The 21,614-nt window shown below is 35.3% G+C and overlaps 1 protein-coding gene across 4 annotated transcripts in view; it reads right to left on the bottom strand.

The window, feature by feature from the left end:
* MORC1 (MORC family CW-type zinc finger 1) overlaps positions 1–21,614 on the bottom strand; it is a 53,391-nt gene that overhangs the window by 16,936 nt on the left and 14,841 nt on the right. For 2 of the 4 annotated variants that reach the window (XM_039364992.1, XM_039364993.1), the window contains exons 9-18: positions 21,208–21,333; positions 18,714–18,793; positions 15,697–15,761; positions 11,748–11,821; positions 9,886–10,029; positions 9,485–9,639; positions 7,393–7,518; positions 3,743–3,848; positions 2,741–2,876; positions 1,150–1,218 (exon numbers count right to left, since the gene is read on the bottom strand). In XM_039364992.1, the coding sequence (XP_039220926.1) occupies positions 1,150–1,218; positions 2,741–2,876; positions 3,743–3,848; positions 7,393–7,518; positions 9,485–9,639; positions 9,886–10,029; positions 11,748–11,821; positions 15,697–15,761; positions 18,714–18,793; positions 21,208–21,333 (1,081 nt within the window). Of the gene's footprint in view, positions 1–19; positions 233–1,149; positions 1,219–2,740; positions 2,877–3,742; positions 3,849–7,392; positions 7,519–9,484; positions 9,640–9,885; positions 10,030–11,747; positions 11,822–15,696; positions 15,762–18,713; positions 18,794–21,207; positions 21,334–21,614 lie in introns of all 4 variants that reach the window. The other 2 variants (XM_039364989.1, XM_039364990.1) reach the window with 2 other exon arrangements.

The raw sequence follows: 21,614 nt of genomic DNA, 5'->3' as shown, positions 1-21,614 counted from the left end.
TCAGCATTTTGAAATATACCTTTGGCATACTATGATCCTTTCTGTCGGCTACTGTGGAAATTTTTTCATCCTGATTAAAAAAATGTCTCCTTTGTGAACAAGTTGTTTGCCTTGGCAATGCTTGTTTTTGATAATTTGATTGTTGCATATATCCTCTACTTGCATTTTTCATAGCCAGGTGTCTGTAGGCTTGAGGTGAACCTTTATAAAACCCCTTCTGGTAGACATTCTTCTAGACATTTTTTTTTTGAAAATAAGAAAACAACAATCCAACAATACCTTTAAGCCTGGATATGGATACTTCCTCCAAATTCCCAACTCTGTCAGTTCTTCTTGGGGGAAAAATGACCCTAAAATTGTATTCTATTAAAATTCTATTTTTTGCTTCTTTTACAGTACAAACTAGGATTGCAAAATGGGTTCTACTCTTGCTTTCTAAATTTCAATTTAACTGTGTAGTCCTGAAAAGCTAGTTTTTCTAGTCATAATGAATGATTCCTCTCTTGTAATTGTGGTTGATGTAGTTTTAGTTGATTAAGGAAATACGTTTTTCCTTGAAGAGAAAATAATTATAACGTACCGTACTTTAAATATGTAGAGTAGATCTTGTGCTTTCATATATATATTTGCATACATAAATGAGGGTCTCAGTTGTATTGACTATAGAATATTTGTTGCTCAGATTGAACTGTGGAGTTCTTAGTATTGTCTGAGCTTAGTTGTTGATAGTTAACATTAGTTTTGAATCCCAGTTAATTGTTTTTCCATTGCATGTTTTGTAATTATTTCTTTTATCAACCATATAGTATTTGAATAAGACATATTGAAGCAGATTTCTTAAATGGACTATAATGTGAATAATAATGTATTTTGCACATACTAATATTTATTTTTGTTTTACTTTTCATTTTTAACACTTTTTTTCCCTTCTGAGTTTAATCTAAATAAGGTTTAAAATTTCATTCTTGGCTATGGATGCTCTGTTAAACTTCAATACTTCAAATTTTAAAAAGCATAAGGATGCATTTCCATACAAGATTGAAACTATACGCTAGGTTAAGTTCTGAAGCTTATCTCTGATTTCCATTAATATTAACGATATATGTTTCCAAGAAAGTTATATATACAATTGCAGTCCAAATTACTCACATCCTTAGCAGGAGTTTTGCTGTCATCTGTATGTTTAACAAATTTATGTGGTTGAATCAAACGAAGTTGCTGTAAAAATGACCCAAAAGTAAGATACCTGTTTTTAGTTTTTATTCTTTTAAATAACAATTTTATTATGAATGGGGAAACTCAGGGGAAAAAGTCCTATTATTTGCCACTTGAACATTTACAAAGCCAGAATATCAATCAGTCAATGAAACAATTACATCCCTAGATAATATATAAAAACTTTCCATTCCCCATCTCAATGTAGATAGAAACAGAATTTTGAATAATATTACAGATAAAGTGTTAGTGATTTTGTGATTGTCACTGAAGTACCTTTCAAGGTTTACAGAAAGTGTCTCGAAATTTGGAATACAGGTTTTACAACCCTACTAAATACTTTCTAAATATATAGTCAACTGGATTAGGAATCACCAAGATTGTTGGACCAATGTCCTGACTGTAGCATAATAACTCCTATGTGCGCTTTTCAGGAAAATATTGGGGATGTTCAGTTCAAGGAAATTTTTGCCTTTTCTATGCATTTAGCATGGCCATTTTATCTGTTTGAGTATCTGAAAAAAACGAGTTAAGCTTCTTGTAAGTAAACTGCTTCATCTAATTGAGGAACGGGCATCGTTATTGTCTGACACCGTCCCTTCCCTTTAATCAAAATTTCATCTTCCTAAAATTTGCCACAGATCGTCTTCATTTTATAATTAGCTTGTTTCTGAGACAATTTGTTGAATCTTGAAAAAAAGTTATAGGCATTTTTAATAAAGTCAGAATTTATACAAGCAAATCCTTCTACTGCAGCTATTTCTATCAAATTTATTATACTTTATTTAGTTATACAACAATCCACACGACTTCTGTCCCATTCTAAAAGCTACACAACATTTACACAAGGATCTACATTACAAGAATGCAGCTCAACAGTCTCTGCCCACTCTCTTCTCCTTTCTTTCATTTTAATGAAAATTGATCCATTTCATCTACCTATACTGCTTTCACTTTATGGAAATTTCTATCCTATGAAAGACATACATACTGTACATACGTATGTACTCATATTTACATTTCCTCCTACTAGATCATAGGAAGAGAATGTGTAGTCTAGTTTTTCTGATTTATCTTTGAATCAAAAAAATCAGGCTGTGAAGTGGTTAGATCAGCGATCCAATCTTTCCTGCTTGGCCGCTTGTGCAAATGGAGTTGTGTGTGCACACTCGCCCACTGCTCGTGCAAGTGGAGCTATGCGTGTGCGCATGCTCACCTGCTTCTGTGCCCAGTTCCAAATGGGGCCAAGGCCTGATGGGTCCACAGCCTGGAAGTTGGGGACCCCTGGGTTAGAGAATTCTTAGATGATCCTGGTAAATAATTCTTTCTAACAATTTGATTCATTTGGGATGCCATTTAAATTTTGTGTTCAAAATCACTACCTTCCAAAACACCAAAATTTAATTATTCAAAACGTTATGTATGATTCTATATGATTTAATAAAAAATGGAATTATTTAATTCTACCTAGATAATTTTTTGGAACAAAACATTCATCTCTATGATAATTTATATAATAGCTTACCAGAGAATCCTGATTTTCCACTTTTCTTTTATGCCTCTGAATGGAATCACTTAGCAGCTTTTCTTTGTCATTCAAACAATGAGTTGGGTTGAATGTGCCCAAAGGGATTCTGGGCAAATTCTCTGGTATACTGCACCTATCAAATTATTTTGATTATTGCAAGAAAAATACATTATTTATACAAATAAATATGCTTTTCTCTTTATGTTTTCCTTGGGCCTCCAGATTTTGGACACTGATAGCTGAATGGCTTTGCACATGGTTTCATGCTATTCATAACAAAAAACTGAACCTGCAATCATTGAACATGTGCATTTGTGTTTAGTTGATGTTTTTTATATGTGCGTATATATAGTTCTTCAAAAAAATGAAAATGCAAATCAAATATGTATTGTATATTGGATATAAAATGTTTGGTAATAATATGTTGTTGTTCTGACTTAGTGTTCCATGAACTACTGAATGTAAAATATGCACTTAATAGCTTAATGTTGTCTTTCCATGATTTCTAAAAGCCCTAGTATTATTACTGTTTGAGCAAATACTACTCTAAAAATTTTGCTCTACCTTTTCTGGTGGTATTTAAACAGTCAATTAAGAATATTTACCTCAATAAAGGTAACTATTTTGCTAATTGGAAAGAATAGAAGTTTCTTTGAACATTTGCTCCTCAACAACTCCTATAGTCAATGTTTATAATAGTAATATTCTTTTATCAAAATGACTTGAGGACATATTTTAAGTGGTTTGCTTATTTACTGCTGTTGACTTTAGGAACTTTAGGAACATGCCTACTATTATAGACTTAAATAGCAGTGTATTATAAACTATTTATAAATACAACAATCTTGAGAGGCATAAAATATAGTTGATATGAATATAAAAAATAATTACCAATCTAATATCTTATTAGAATCCATGTACATTTAATGGAACTGTGCAGAGGAAAGGAACTCTGCTGGTAGTGAAAGAGTGCAGATTTACTGTAATGTCACTACTTACTTATTTTCTAGAGAGTTGGGACTTCTTCCACAGTTCCAGATCTCATGATGAACTTCATTATTTATATCAATATTAAGTGACAAGAGTCTCCATTTGAGGCAAACATCTAATGAGTTGACAGAAATTAATCTAAAATTAATTATAAACTAGATTTTACATGGGACATTACCTCTATTGTTTACTGTAAGTAATTAGGAACTTGATACCTGTATCACCAATCAGAAAATATTACTTAAGCTAGGAAGTTTTCTTTCAGAATAATACTATTATTATCTGAAATTAGCTTAGAAACTTTTGAGTGATTAAAATAATTTCCTTCAAATTAGAATCAAAACCTGGTAATCACATTTATGTGGTTTCCCTGAAGTTAATACGGCAGCAGCTTTTTTAAAAAAAATCTAGCTTCAGCCTGGGATTTCCCACCCAAACATTAATCAGAACCTAAGCTAAGTATTATCAAATATGCAATACTACTCAGACCTGAAATACATATTTAAAGAGCATATTTTCCCAGATCTCTGGATTTCACTTAGTCTTTGAACGATAAGCTACTCTCCCCCAAAAAATTAGTGGAGAAAAGAGCAAAATAAGTTAGGATAACCAGAACCAAAACTGCATTCAATTTAAATTTAGATTTTATTAAAAGAAGATTAGAGATAGACTAAAAGTAGATTAAAATATTTAATATAATTAAATATATTACTTCCTCTTTTAGTAGTGCTTGTTTAGAGACCACAATTGGGACTGGCATTATTGTCCCAGATATGTGGAATGAACCCAGAAACAAACCGGTAACAATGGAGAGAAAGATACTGTATAACATGTGTTATTCTAGAGCAGTGGTTCTCAACCTTTCTAATGCTGCGACCCCATAATACAGTTCCCCATGTTATGATGACCCCCAATCACTTATACATCACTGGGTGCCAGGGGCGTGGCCAAAGAAAAGGGGGAAAAAATGGTGGACAGCCTTGTTTGGCGACCCCCGTGAAATGGTCGTTCGACCCCAAATGGGGTCCCGACCCACAGGTTGAGAACCACTGTTCTAGAGACACACATAACTACTTATGGAACTGCATTTGGGATCATCTGAAATTTCTAGAAATTCTTCCAAACAGCGTTATGTAGAGAATATTAGAATACTGTAATTGGGAGGTGACTAGGGAAGGGGTAACTTTGAGCAGAGCCCTCCAATCTGGAAATGGATGCAACTGGTGCATAATGTGAAGTTGTGCTCTTCTAATCACAATTGCCACTTGTTCTTTGAAAAAGAGATCAGATTGTGTATAGAGTCCATTTGGAAACGTACAACCCCATCTATCACCAAAGATGGCATATTCCTAGAACTGGCAAGTCCCCAAATCCAAAGATAATCAGTCTTCCCAAGTTTTCTCTGAAGTCCATTGTTCCTCATCCAGACCCTCACAGCCTCCAGGTACTGGGATGATGTCTTTGGCATAGCTTATTTTGTCAATGGAATAATGTAATTGTAGTATGTAATTGGATATCATCAATAAACTGTGATACCTTATCCCAGTGTTTCCCAAACTTGACAATTTTAAGGCATGTGGACTTCAACTCCCAGAATTCCACAGCCAGCGTGCCTTAAAATTGTCAAGTTTGGGAAACACTGCCTTATCCCATAGTGATGGATGAGGTCACCCAATGGCCTAATGTAAAAGTCAAATAGGACAGAGAGAGCATTAATACTGTGTCACCCCACGCAGTAGGGGCTGACAGTGGGACTCTTTCCCCCAATTACCACTGACGGAGATTGATTCCAGAGAAAAGAAGCAAACCAGCACAACACTGTGCTTCTCACTTCCAATCCCTTGAGTCAATCCAAAAGGATACCATGGTTGATGGTATCAAAAACTGCAGAAAGATCAAGTAGGGCAACATGGATATAAACCTAAATCCCGCTCTCTTCAGAGATCATCCTTAAGTATGCCAATGTTGCTTCATCCCATATCCAGTTCATCCAAAGTCCTCAACCACTTTCTCACTGGTCACATTTCATCATAGTTGTGTAACTGAGTTCCCTCAGCCCAGAAACACTGAATCCATCACTGCCACTGGTCACTGGCCAAGCCTGGCAGCCAATCAAGGTCACTCCTCTGCCTCTCCAACACAGCCACTGACAAATCCCAGCAAACAAAAATCCACTGGGAAAAAATGCCATTTGCAAAGAAAACACAATACATAGAAGGGCTGTCTTCCCAAATGCTGCAGAACTACAAAGTGGTATGCACTGCGCATTGGCATAGCCAGGTTTACACACATGGCCCATCCTGCAGCCTGCTCATCCAGGAATGTAAGAACAGAATCCGAACAACCATAACAAGTCCAAATCCAGGTCCAAAACAAATCCAGCCTTAGTCTAGAAATGGTGTAAATCCTATGAGGACAATCTCTCCATGGCTCCTGCTATCTCTGCCACTTTCCAGAAGCAAAGACTTTGCTTCCAATTTTTCTAAGATATCTTACTGGATGGTTACTTTGTCAGTGCTGTTGTAATTTTGAATAGCTGCTAAACAGGACAGTTGTTAAGCAAGGTCTATGCGTAATGATGTTGCCCTTCTGCGATCTCTAACTTCTGTTGTAATACTCTAGGAATTGTACCCAAGCTATTCAAAAGGAATACATGTAATTCTTAGTCATAATCACTGTGATACATAGGATTCACATCATGCTATGCTACTTCTGATTTCTTTATTGAAGTCTAGTGACACAGTATATCTGTATAGTATATAAGGAGGGTAATCCTTATCTACAACACAATTTCTTGAACTAATTCACAATCCTAGCCAATTAAAATTGTGCACGTGCTCCCCACCCAACACACACACATGTAGCCTAGCGATGTCTTTTTCTCACAACGGAAGGTGGAGTGATTAAGTTCCCTCACCTTGTAAATGGTAGATTGGGCAACCATGTGTTTATATTTTAGGTGGAGTGATTAAGTTCCCTCACCTTGTAAGTGGTAGATTGGGCAACCATGTGTTTATATTTTAGCAAAGAAAAATCAGAAGTTGGGCACCAAAACATAAACCTTATGAACTGCATATATTTCAGGTAGGAAAATGGACATTAAAGAAATCTTAAGCTACACTTTGAAAAAAATAGTAAACTGAATAAGATCCTGTAAAAAGAGATCAAACATTTTTTTTAAAAAAATAATTGTGACTTCAGTTTGTATATCACTCTTCCATCTCAACATCCCCAGGAATACTACCACATGAAGAGATTAAAAGGAAAAAAAATAGGGTTTTTTTATCTGAACCATTCTCAACAAATAGTATACTTGCCTATAATCCTTTTTATTCTACTGTGAAGCTACTGTGAAGCTAACAAAGACATTTGTTATATGCTGCGAACTTTACAATAAAACATGAAGGAAATCTTTTACGTCTGCTTCCTGATAGTTTGCTTTTAAAGACACAAAAATGAAACAAAGGAAGTGTTTACAAGAGGACCTTTTCAGTGAAGAAGGAAGTGAAAAACAAAGCTGTATGCAGCACCTGTGAAGAGGAGAGCTCAAACTCTTCTTTGAAGTAAAAGGGAAAAAGAGGCTTTTAAAAAACATTCACTGAATTCTATCTTTGCTCCTTTTTTTTCCCCTTTCAAACTGCCTAGCTACAGAAACTCACCACATTGCACAATGTTAGGAATTTCTGCTGCTCGTCTTCTTTTATATTGAACTGTCTCAGAAGGTCTTTCATACCATTTATCACTTAGATATCCAAAATCATTCCAGAACTTTTCTCCTTTTTGACCTTGGAAAATAAATAGTTCCAATATTACATTATACCTTACCGTGAAAGAACAATAATAATCTCTATCAGATCAATTTGAGTTGGAAAACTATGAAGATTGCTGGGTCATAGTCCAGAACAAGGACAAGAACATGTCAACAAGAAGTTTCTTTCAAAGATAGCAGTGTAATGGTAACATAGGCACTTAAATAAGAGTTTAAGTTCATACTTTTTGTGTTTCTTGAGGACAATATCTTATTTTGATTGAAAAAAAGCTATTGTAATTGTTTAGTGTTAACACTGTAAAAGCAAATCAACATAAATTAATTTTCAAACATGTTTATTTTGCAATTTCCAGCTTGATCTCACTAATTCTAGACTTTTTTATGCAATGTACAAAGTGGTCCCAATCCACCTGCATTTTATTTATAAATTTCATGGATATATCAGTTTAAAACAAGGGTGTCAAACTACCAGCCCATGGGCCCAAAACCATGTCCACCCCAGCTCCAGCAATGGGAAAAAAGTCACGACACATCACGTGACATTGCGAGTTTGACACCTCTTCTCTAAAGGCTTAAAATGAAATAAGTAAAGGTCTTCTATAACTGTATGTTCACAACAATAATCCCGTCACTCAAGTGAGCTCTGGTTAAGTTTAAAAGTTGGACGTCTCCAGCTGAATTTGCAATATAAGCCATACAAAATGGTGGAGAGGAGATTGTGACTTCAAGACAGTTTTGATTCCTGGTGATGGCTAAGTCTGAGCAGTTTTCTTAGCAGTATTTTTGGAAATGGTTTTCCAGTGCCTTTTCCTAGGGATGAGAGAAAATGACTAGCCCAAGATCAGCTAGCTGGCTTTATGCCTAAGGAAGGAGTAGTACTCATAATGTCCCCGTTTATAGAAGCTTTGTGCCTTTAACCACTACATCAAATTGACACTCTCTGTCTCTGTCTCTTTCTTTCTGTTTCTCAAAAAGTATTAATTCTATTTTAGCCTCTGTTCCTTTGCTCACAGTACACTGTTCATCCTACAGTGATCCTGTAGATTATTGAGAGAATGGGGATTCAAATCCTGGCAGAGTTATGTCTCACCAGGAAAGGAACAATGTTGTTTGCCTGGCATTATAGGAAACATCTATTGCAGGACACAATGCATTGGGTGAGGACCCAGGGATAGGGTGGGGGACATTAAAACAGGTGAGGTGATTCTGGCAATGTTATCCATTAGAAGGACAGAAACCAGATCCACCTATCTCAATACTATCTAGTAACCACCAGAAGCTTCAATGCTTTATGAATTTTCCACCTGCCAAGGATTTCTTAACCATTTACATTTAAACATGAAAAAGTATCCCAACTACCACCTTACAAATGCCAATAGAATAGTTGTTTCCTCAAGTTCTTATTTTTATCATACCCAGTTCGATATTAACAGTTCAGCCTGATAGGAATAGTGGAGCCAGAGACTACTGGCTATAAAGGAGCAAAAATAAATGATCTTTCAAAAGAAACATTATTCTGCCCTGCCCATTTCCCATAACTGTTTTGAATAATACTAATAAAATAGATATTCCATGTAATATTTTTTTATATTGCATTATTGGTATACTCTATATCTACATTCAAGGAGACATTATATATGCTTATTACCTGAACACGATGGACATTATCATTGCTGCCTTAATTCTCCCTTTTCCCACACTGATGGGGGAGAAATCAGAAATAGTTTATCTTTTCTGTCTTATAATCTTCCCAATCCTACTTGCCTTCAAGTTAATTACAAGCAAAAAGCTTTCTTTGAAACTTGTTGATAAATGTAGAAAAGAGAACAGAGCATCAGTATGCATGGGAAAGTTATGAGCAGGGCTGGTGTGCATGACCATGAGCCCATTCATGCCCCTGGTATCTCACTGAGGCATAATGTATTAACAGAAATAACATGAGACTATGGTTGTGTAAATCATCTTCAACAGTGGCTACTTACTTATTCCTATGTCTTTCCAGTACTGAATAAGATAATTTTCCATTGATTTCAACAAGTGCCTGTATTCCTTAATGTTGGCAAAAGCCTGCTTGTTGTGTGTAGGTTCCATAATGTCTAATGGTACATCTATAATTCCCACAGCTCCAGCACCAAAACTAAGAAGATGAAAATGGATGTTAAATAATGAAACAATGGATCATGACTTTAGTCCTAAATGCTTTTATTTATATCGAATTTCATAAATTGTTTGGACAGTTTTTTAAAAAAATAATACTTTATAATTTTTATTTATAATCAGAAATTTTATCTATAACCGATCCAATTAAATCAAAACAAGATAAATAAAATAATTTTTAAACAATACAGAAAAACGATTCTTACATATTAAGAAGAAAACTTACTATGGTCCTACAGTTTTCCGTGATCCCAATTTCTCAAACATTCTAATCAAGCGATTATTGCTATACATAAGCATTCCATCTTGACTTCTGTTCTGAATGTTTATTCCAAATATTATGAATAACTTTTTTGGTCTTCTCAGATTTCTAAACAGAAACAAAATAAAGAAGGAAAAAACCCTCTTTCTCTTCTTTTAATACAGACCCATGCACACCCACACCTATATAGTATATAGAATACATGTATGTGTGTGTGTGTTTATAGCGCATTCATAAAGTATTCAGAGCTCTTTCACGTTTGTCAATTTTGTTATGCTGCAATATGATTCTACAGTTGTTGAAATACATTTTTTCTCATTAATATATACTCAGTGCCCCATAATGACAAAGTGAAAACAGAATTTTAGAAATTTGTAAATTTATTAAAAAGAAAAAAAATGAAATATCACATTGGCATAAGTATTCGGATCCTTTGCAACACTTGAAATTTAGCTCAGGTGCCTCCCATTTCTCTTGATTGTTTCTGACTCCTTGACTGGAGTCCACCTGTGGCAAATTAAATTGATTGGACATGAAGCCTATAGAAGGCTTCACAGCTGACAATGCATACTATAGCAGAGCAAAAGCCATTAGGTCAATGGTTCTCAACCTTTCTAATGCCGTGACCCCATAATACAGTTCCCCATGTTGTGGTGACCCCCAAGTGGGTGTGGCCACCAATTAGAGGGAGTAGGACAGCTAGAGAAAAGGGAAAAAAATGGCGGACAGCGTGGTTTGGCGACCCCCATGAAATGATCATTCGACCCCAAATGGGGTCCCGACCCACAGGTTGAGAACCACTGCATTAGGTCAAAGGAACTGCCTTCAGAGCTCAAAGACAGAATTATTGCAAGCCACAGATTTTGAGGAGGCTACAATAAAATTTCTGCTGCACTGAAGGTTCCTAAGAGCACAGTGGCCTCCATAATTCTCAAATGGAAGAAATTTGGCACAAGCTTCTAAGAACTCTTCTAAGAACTGGTCGCCAGGTAAAACAGAGCAATTAACCAATTTATTAACTGTATGAATGGAGGAAAACTGAGCTCTAGGTAATGACATTTCAGGAATTGGCGATTCTAGTCTAGCTTTAGGCATGAAAGCCAGCTGCTCATGAAAGTCATTTTGCCCCACTAACCTCATAGAATTGTTGTTGTTGTGGGAAAATAAGAGGAGGAAGGAGTATTACGTAGGTTCAATGCCTTGAGTTATTTATAAAAATAATAAAGGTTTAATTAAAAATCTGAAAAAAATGCTGAACAGACCTAAAACATATGTCATCAACTATGAAGTTCAGCAGGAGCCATATCTAGATAGCAAAAGCACTTAGACTTATATATCACTTGATAGTGCTTTACAACTCTCTCTAAGCAGTTTACAGAATCGGCATATCTCGGAAGGATGGAAGGCTGAGTCAATCCTGAGTTGGTCAGAATCAAATTCCTGACAGCGAGCAGTGATTTAGTCTGCAATACTGCATTCTAATCACTAATCACCACAGATCTGTTGAACAGGTAGACTGTGCTTTCATCAAGCAATTGTGTAAGCTAGATTTCAAACAGATGCTGTAAAGACACATTATCCATATATGTGAATTGCAAAAACTAAAGTAAAGAAATTGAGGTTATTTTTAACAGTTAATTTGAATAATCATTGGTCTCATATGTACTGCGATATCTGCAGAACTATGAAAATAGGACAAAGCTATGACAACTGGTTTGGCTTTAGAACTAATTTTTACAACTATTTGTGATATAAGGTAAATTATTTTGGCTTTCTTTAGTTGCAATACCTTTTCAAAAAGTAAATTATTGTATGTCTTAACTTGCCTTTTTTTCTCTTCATTTTTTTCTCTTACTCTCTTTTCTTCATCCAGAGCATCTTGTAACACAACTTGCAAATACTTTTCTCCCACAATATCAGAAAAGAAAAAGAAGTTATTTCACTGTTTATGAATGAATGTATTTATTTTGAAGAACATTTTGAGGCTAAAGAAGGAGTAGGAAAACTACAGCTGTCAGTCATATATCGATGATACAGTTCCTGCCTTTTGTGATTGTGATATATATTAGAACTACAATGTAAAACAAAGTAGACAAATTCTACCAGAAAACCACTGTTGCCCCTTTAGTTTCTTGCTTTCAAAAAGATTACCTGCTGCGGGCTAAAATAAATGACACATAGATAGCATTTGATTTTATTTTAGCGTGTAAATTAAGGAACGAATTGGAGGAGAACAATGTAATATTAAATTTCATTCTGAAATGTTGCCTTGAATTTGTAGAATAAAGCCTATAAATTAAATTAGAACCTCATTCAATTTTGGAGGAAGCATGTACAATATACAGTCTATCATATTCAATGAAGAAAAATACCAATTTTTTAGGACTTAAGAACTCTCATGCACTTCACCCCTTTTTGTGATATAAGAATGACTGATGGTAGTTTTATGGCTGGGGTTGCATAGGACTTTAAGAAAAATAATTGCTGGAGAGTCCAAGGGAACTGTTTGCTTTGTTTTTCATGTGTACAGAAATTTCTATACAGAAATTAGGGAGAAATCCAGATTCAGCAATGTATCCAAAGTTTCCTCCTCTGTCCTACCTTTCAAAGGGCTTTGTTTTTTCTATTTCTCTTTCAAAGCTACTGTATTTGCTAGCAACCACTTGCTCTGTTGTTTACCTACCAATTTTCCCTCTCCTGTTTTCTTCCTCCCTCTCCCAGCTTTTGACTATGGGTAATCTTCTGCTTACGATCACAAATGAGCCCTAAATTTTGGCCATAAATCACTGTAGTTGTAATATGACTGGACCTGATTTTATGATTATTATATGGAAGTTGTTAAGTGAGCCACCGTGGTTGTTAAATGAGGTAGTCATAAATCAGAATCCAGGTAGTCATAAATCAGAATCCAGGTTACCCAATGGTTACTTTTTTTGCTGAAAAATGGCAAAAAATACCATCAAATGCAATCACATGACTGTGGAATGCTGCAACCAGTCATAAATGTGAACTGGACATACTTCCTTCCAGGTCTTCTTCCCCGACCATTTTTGGTCTGAGGCTTCCTGGAGGGCTCCAGCATCTCTCTGTTCTCTTCTACCTTGGTTTTGGGATAAAATGCATTTCTCTGTCTGGTTCTTCATTTATCTTCTCCCTGGGAACCCTTCAGCTAATATATTCTCCCTATTGGAACAGGAAACAGCAACTGCCCACTTTTTGACCCAGCATAATCACACAATGTCTCTCCCGCCACCAATTTCCCTCAAAGTCACTTCGAAGCACTTTCTGCACTTTCATACCTCAAAGTTGCACAGATTCAAATGTAGCAACACATATTTCCATCTTTCCTCCCTCTCTCTCTCTCTCTGGCTTATACCAGTTTCATTTCCCTCAGTAACAGAGGAAGAGAAAGTACCCTCACTTTTAAATTCCAAAGTCTATATATAAAGCTTAGCTGTTGAGAATCTGCCTGCATTTACTGCACAAAAATCTTGGCTAGCACAGTTGCCCTCCAAGGCCACACTAGACCTTATTCTTCAGTATCATTTCCCCTATTAGAATTTGTCTATCCTACCCTATCTGGCTGGAAGAGGATGTTGCCAGTACCTATCCTTAAAGAAACCAGGAGGGAGAGAATCTTGAAAATTAACATTCTCAGAAGCAGCCGCCTCACCAGGAACAGTTTATCCTTTGAGAACCACCCTTTCATCTTTGTCTGTTTTCCACAGGGCTTTGGGAGACCGAATTTGGAAGAAGACAGAAGACTTTTGAAAATGCTAGATGCAATGTTTTAAGGCACTATAATATTTTAAGGCTTAGAGTAGGTTACGTACATATAATTGCTACAAACACATAAATGCAATATCAACTCATGCTCCATATGGATGCATGTGGTTAGCGCTAATAATCTAGCTAAAGAATCCCTTTATCCTTTTAACTGAAAATGAAAGGGACTGTATTTGGCATTTCCTCATGTAGAACTGCCAAAAAGCAATGGAATTTCCACTATATTAATATCATATTTCTAGTAGACTGGCTATCAGAAAGGTTTATAAGACATATTGGTTGTTAATTAGCACAAGTGTTTTACTTTCCTGACTTGGAGTATGTAAGACTATTTATGTATTGCACCCAGCACATGGTGGATACTATTTAGCTGGAAGCTTTGAATTATTAGTAAAACTCATAGCTCTTTAAGCATAAAAATTCAGCACAGTAGGGATTAATAACAGGATTAGTCCCAAAGAATATAAATAATGATTTAGAAAGGTATAATTAGGCTTCAATTATCATGATGAAATCCAAAATGAGAATTGCTTTCTAAACGTTGTTTTAAAATAAATGAACCTAGCTTAGTGAAAACTTGGCAGTAGTAAACAATTAACAAGATGTGAAAAATTTTCCTGCTGTTTAAAGGTCACGCAAGGAAAACTTTCAATAAAGTGGAATTAACAATGTTAATAGCCTTTATTTTTCAGCAACTAACCTATCTAACTATCTTAACTAACGCAATCAGAAAGCAAGGATAAGTGTGGTTTATGTTGATATTTTATAGTGTTTCTAGAATTTGTTTTACCCAATGTTTTTAACGTAAATAGAAATTGTGTTAGATATTGTAAGGCATAGATTAAAAACTAACTCCTGCCGTATTTTGAAAGGTAGTTTGCAACAATACTGATCAAGAGTATCAACCCGTTTAATTGGATGGGAATAGTTTAAAAAATAATGCTGTTTTGCCCGCCCCCCTTTTATTCAAATTGCTGGCTTCACAGATTGTGTAACAAGCATAATGGAGAAACCAGTTAAGATAAATAAAGATAAATCTGCTCCAGTGATGCACATATAATTCCTCCAAAGTTGGATTACTGCAATATGGTCTTTGTGTGCAGCCCCTGCAGCTGACCTAAACATAGCAGGCCACATGGTGAATAAAACTACTCAGAGATGCCTCATCTCACATGTAGAGTACTATATTGAACTGATTATTTCCCAAGCCAAATCAAAATATTTATTTTAGTGTACACTTCCTTACATGATTTAATTAGCTAGAGCCATATGGTCTGCTCCATGCCTCAAGTTTTTAAGAGAACACCTTTTGTATACCTCATGCACCTAATTTTGATAGTAAATTCTGTTTTCTTTTTCGGAATACAGTTTTCACTGGTAAATGTAAGATCTCCTAAATCACCACTCTAGCTAGGCCTTTTTGAGTCCATAGAATGTTAAAGGTTTATGCATTATTTTTTATTTATGTGGTCAGCTGTCCAAAGCCATTTGGGAATTAGCATCATATTTGTAAATAAAAGGTAAATATAAAATATAAAAATAATAGAATCATTTAATTATATCCTTTTGGCTGAAACCCCATAAATTCTATGAATTTTACAATACATTTTTTTCGAATAAAAATTATATACATTATATACAGCATATATATATATGCTGTATATAATGTATATGTATAATGTATATGTCCAAAGACATATCATAGAATCTTGCTTGCAAAAAATGCAGGCTCAGCAAAATAGTATAAATGTGCATATAAAGAAGTAATATGTACAAACCAGAAAATATGTTTTGGCATTTCATTTGGATTATGGCTTACAAGCCAATATAATCCTGAGAAGTGTTTGTCTCACTTCTCCAATTCCATATTTATCACTCTGATTCATTTCAGTGAGCCTTATACTGGGGATAACCACAAAGAGTACTGATCTCTGAAAAGAAAACTTCAGATAAATATAAATACTGTAAATGTTATTCCTGGATCAATACCTCACTATCTTCATACAAGGAAGGCTGTTTTAGTTTGCCCTTTACTTCTGTCACAGCATTTTCGGCTACAAGCATAAGCAAAAGAATTTGTTAAACAATTTTGGAGAGATGCTTTTTCAATCTATGTGACAAACTATTAAAGTTGACTAGTTGACACTTGATTTATGATCATTTCATAAACGGAAGTAGCACAAAAGATCTCCCTGCACTGAGCTTGATCTCTGAACATTGCCTGGATTCAATTCAAAGTTGGTTTTGTAGGCATGAGAAGCCAAAGTAAAAACTGATGAAACTGACAAATAAAACTTTTCCATTTTGCATGTTTTGTAACATTTACTTTTCACACACAATTCTCCCTTATTTGCAACTTATATTTTAAAACTAACACTTTGTATTCTGTTATTGCAGAGGTATTAGCTACTGGTTTCCCAAAAGATGCAGTGATTTCTCTTTAACCCAGACTACTTTTTTTCCTGAGGGTAAAAATTAGATAAATTTCAAACAAATAGGAGATTAGAGGAGTTCCTAAGTTTTTAAAAGCTTAAAAACTTATCCCAATAGCTGCAAAGGTTCTCATCACAATGGGAAAATGTCAACTATTTTTCTTTAGTGGCACAGAAAATAATGCTGTGAAAAAAACCAATTTAAACATTCAAAAAATTTGAATACAAGTTGGCAATGTATTTTCAAACCAATTGAAAAACAATTTGGGGTGCTATTCCTTTACATGGTGGCAGCTGTGGGGATTGTACTTGCCAAATATTGGAAAGAAAAAGGGATGCTGACTGTTGAAGAATGGATTTTGAAACTGAATGAATTAGCAGAGATGGTGAAAACAACTATCTTAATTAGAGATTTGAATAGAATAGAGCTGGAAGGGACCTTGGAGGTCTTCTAGTCCAGTTCCCTGCTCAAGCAGGAGGACCTATACCATCTCAGAGAAGTGGTTGTCTAGCCTCTTCTTAAAAATCTTCAGTGACGGAGCACCCACATTTCTGGAGGTAAGCTGTTCCACTGGTTAATTGTCCTCACTGTCACGAAATTTCTCCTTAATTCCAGGTTGTTTTTCTCTTTGATCAGTTTCCAACCATTGTTTCTTGTCCTGCCCTTTGGTGCTAAGTGAATAATGTGACCCCCTCTTCTTGGTGGCAGCCCCTCAAATACTGGAATACTGCTATCATGTCTCCCCTATTTCTTCTTTTCTTTAGACTAGTCAAACCCAAGTCCCAGGGCTTGTTTTAGTCTCCAGGGCTTTAATCATCTTAGTTGCTCTTCTCTGAATTTTTTCCAAATTCTCAATATCTTTTTTGTGATATGATGATCAAAATTGGCTGTAGTAATCCAGGTGTGGTCTTACTAGGGTTTTATAAAGCGGTACTAATACTACACGTGATCTTGATTCTATGCCTCTGTTTATACAACCCAGGATTGTATTAGCTTTTTTGGCTGCTGCTGCACACTGCTGGCTTATAGTCAAGTGATCGTCCACTAGGACTCCAAGGTCCCTCTGTTATTATTTTTAAGCCACGTCTTGCCCAATCTGTACTTGTACCTGTGGTTTTTCCTGCCTAAATGTACAACTTTTCTCCATATTGAAACTCATTTTGTTAGATAAGGCCCATTGTTCAAGTTTGTCAAGATCTTTTTGGATCCTGAGTTTTGTCTTCTGGGGTGTTGGCTACTCCTGCCAGTTTGGCATTACCTGCAAATTTGATGAGTTCCCCTTCAATTACATCATCTAAGTCATTGATGAAGATATTGAACAGTACTGGGCCTAAGATGGACCCTTGTGGTATCCCACTGCTTACTTCTCTCCGTGTGGATGTAGTACCATTGAGGATTACTCGTTGAGTATGGTTTGCCAACCAGCTACAGATGCATCTGGTGGTGCATCTGTAGCTAGCTTACCAAGGAGTAAGTTGTGATCTACCTTATTAAATGCCTTACTAAAATCTAAGTATACTACATCCACAGCATTTCACTGGTCTACTAGTTCAGTCACTTTATCAAAGAATGAAATAAGATTGGTTTGGCATGATCTGTTTTTAACAAACCCATGCTGGCTACTAGTTATAACTTTGTTTGCTTGTTAGTTGTTCGCAGATCTGGTTTTTTTATTACCTTTTCTAGGATCTTTCCAGGTATTGATGTTAAACTGATTGGTTTGTAGTTTCCTGGGTTCATTTTCCCCCCCTTTGTTGAAGATGGGAACCTCATCAGCCAATCCTCAGGTACTTCTCCAGTGCTCCAGGATTTATGAAAGATGTAGTGCAATGGTTCTGAGATAACATTTGCCAGCTCCTTCAGAACTCTGGGATATAATCTGTCAGATCCCAGTGATTTATATTCGTCAAGGTCGTATAGATGTTCTCTTACCATTTTCTTGCTTATTTTAATTTTTATTTCTACTTTGTCTTTTGCAGTGATTTTTTTGGTATGTTGGACTATAGTTTCTTTTTGTGTGAAGACTGATGCAAAGTATGTTAAGCAGCTCTGCTTTTTCCCTGTTGCCTACTAGTTCCTTGCCAGATAATGGATTAAACAGCTTTATAAGAGACTGGAAACTGTTTGTGGACTTTTTACGCAATAAATATAATAACAGATGGTTAACAGGGATTTAAAGATTAGTGTAATATTTAGCTCAACCTGTTGACTGCTTTTTCTTCTTTCTTCGTGTGTGTGTGTGTGTGTGTGTGTGTGTGTGTGTGTGTGTGTGTGTGTAAAAGGGAAGGGGAATTTACTGCTTTTTCTTTTCTTTCAGCATCCAGCCAGGATGGATCCTACATGTTAAATTTAATTGATCACTTTTTCTTCTTTTTTTGCACACTATTTTTTCTTTTTTGTTATTCCTAGGATTGAATGTATGTTTTGTTGCGTTTCATTTTGCTTGTTTGTTTTACTGTTTTGTATTTAATTTTTATGATAACATAATAAATATTAAAAAAACAAGTTGGCAATAATGGAAAGAACTAAATTACATATATATATTAAAAATATGAATATTGGATACTGCATACCAGCCTTCAGTTCCATTTCTGCCTTTTGTAATTCATCAGTGGCAACTTGTTTGAATGAAGATGATATATATGGATACATCCTATTACAGCATAAAACATTAATTTCACAGAATTAATATGCATTCAAAGGGCTGGTCTGGTGTAATGGTTAAGGAACCTGGCTAGAAACCAGGAGACTGTGAGTTCTTGCTCCACTTTAGGCACAGAACCATCTAGGTAACTTGGAGCCAGTCACTCTCAGTCCTAGGAGGCAGAAATGCCAACTACTTCCAAAATCTTGTCAAGAAAACCAGCCCAGGTAATTGCCAGAATCAAAAGCACACACAAAAAAAACCATATATCTTATTTACAACAATTCTGTAAATTAAGCCCTCATTATTTGCATTTTACAGGTGAAGATATTTATATCCTCCTATGCATATGGAGAACCATGTCTTGTTTACTCCTTTCCCCATTACTTCTTTACATTTTACTTATTGCATGGGGAATATGCACAATAGCAATAGCAACAGCACTTTAAATTATATATTGTCCCAGAGTGCTTTACAGCACTCTCTGGGCGGTTTACAATGTCACCCTATTGCCTCCCAATAATCTGGATCCTCATTTTACTGACTTTGGAAGAATGGCTGTCTGAGTCAAACTGAGGCCCATCAGGATCAAACATCAGGCTATGAGCAGACTTTGCCTGAAATACTGCATTCTAATCACTGCACCACCAGGGCTCCAAATAAATGATAATATAAAACTCCCTTTATGCATAAATTAAGATATCTGTAGAACTCTGTCCATGGATGTATCATTTGCACTATATAATTGTTTGGAGGAGAATGAAGACAAGTTTCCTGTGATAAGCTATATTTCTATAAGGTTTCAGGAGTTTGTAGAGGCCTTCAAAACCAGCCTTGTAGTCCACAACTGAAGCAGGATTTGAAGCTAATAAATATTGTGAACTGGGTTTCAGTTTTTTCTCTCTCTCTCAAATGGCTATATCTGCAAAACATAGAAGCCATCCTAGCAGGTACCATATAGTTAAAATATTTAATTTGTTGTTCTCATATAAGATTAAATAATTATTTGGGGTTTATATTGTAACTTTTATAAAACCCTTCAATAAAAAAAAGATTAAATAATTATTAAGACAAAACCTCTGGTCCCTGTGACCAACCCAGATTGGATCCTAAACTATTATTTTTTAAATAGGCAAAACTGAGAGATCAGTGGGATAGTTTGTCCTCTCTTTTCAAAGTTCATAATATCAATAAATCATGTGTATGATTATGTTTCATTGAGTCAGATTATACCCAAGCTTTTTTATAGTTTTGGATATACAACTGCTCTGAGTCATTAATCTTCAAAAGATATAGAAAATATTATAATTTTAGTGATTATCACTACCTATATCACCTATTCAAGGAAACGTTAAACACAAGACCACACTGATAGCTAACAATAAAAAATATATATTATTACTTATCAGACATAAGTCACCATGAGCATACAAAAGTGCTTTTACAGTGCTATAGGGCAATTGTGTCTGGATTTGGAAGCTAAGCAATGGCAAACCAGTATTACTGTCAAAAACATTGTATGGAAATTCTCATGTAATCTGATATAGGTGAAGTTTCAACTGGTCAACAGATGCAGTTCTGGATGTACCAAGATTTTTCCAGATTATACTGCTGATATCCAGGCTGCCTTGGGTCCCAGTATGCTTAGTAATATGATTCACAGTGCCGATTATATTATGTGGCATATACTTTCCCTTTCACTTTATAGTTTTCAGCTCCAAGATTAGTCAGAACTGGGTCAGTTTTCAGCCTCACCATAACTAGTTCCAGGATATTAATTACTAAACTTCCAAATCCACACTGTATTTGTAATGGTAAGTGAGAAAGACCTTGCGAGAGAAGGTGAAAAAATTCTGCCTAGGGAACAGATAGCTAAGAGCAGACAAAGACGCAGAAAGGACACACCTACCTTCTCAGATTTGTAAAGGAGGCGACTTGAGATCTGTACTTTGAGACTTTCAAGATTCTGTTAATGTAGCCTTAAGTAAGGTAAAATTACCTAATATGGTCATGTTTCCTATTTGGTCTACCTGAGCAAGTGACAGTATTATAATATTAGAGGTTCATTAGAAAATAAAACAAAATATGAAATTTGCATTATTGCAGTTTTTTTCCAGAAACATTAATAAACCACATTCAGTAAAACAGAATTTCTACACAATAAGAATAAATCAAATAATGCCTACCTCACTGTTGCTAAAGGTGATTATTTTATTTAAAGTGTTCTAAACTCTAAGTCACAGTTGACTTACTTTTAAAGAGTTCATTCTGTTAGAATGATTTTACTTTGGCTTAGATCATACATTATTCTAAATCCAAATCAGTTTTGGCTGGGGCCAAAGAAATGTTTGCTAATGCTTTCAAGCACATTGCTTTGAACATTTAAATATGTGCCTTTATATGTGTAGGCGAAGCTGACTCACCTGGGCCTGTAAAAACAGAAAGGCAAATGCTTGGTTTTGACTTTCTCAGCTTGAATGAATATCCTCATTCTTGGGTTGAGATATAATATAGCTGTATAAGCTCTTAGTGATTTTTTTTCTGGATAACTGGTGTAGAAAACATTTAAGGCCAAATAAATTTCAATTAGAGAGTTGTACTGTTTAGAGACAATATTACAATGTGAAAGAAAATATACAAAGCAGTCATAAAAACTAAGATACTGTGCAATTCCTTTCCAAGAAAGACATATAAAACATTTTTCGGAGAAAGCTGAAAATAAACAGAATTACTTTAGGATGCCAATACTATTCATTTGCTGGAGATGAAATTGACTCTTTTTTTTATTGAAAATTTTTAAAATTTTTACAAGAAGAAAAACAACCCTCCC

Source organism: Crotalus tigris, unplaced genomic scaffold (assembly GCF_016545835.1).
Source record: "Crotalus tigris isolate CLP2741 ecotype Arizona unplaced genomic scaffold, ASM1654583v1 scf7180000019944.6993514239:2294586, whole genome shotgun sequence".
NCBI lineage: Eukaryota > Metazoa > Chordata > Lepidosauria > Squamata > Viperidae > Crotalus > Crotalus tigris.
Note: the sequence above shows the minus strand (reverse complement) of the source record. Positions and strands in the feature narration are given on the sequence as shown.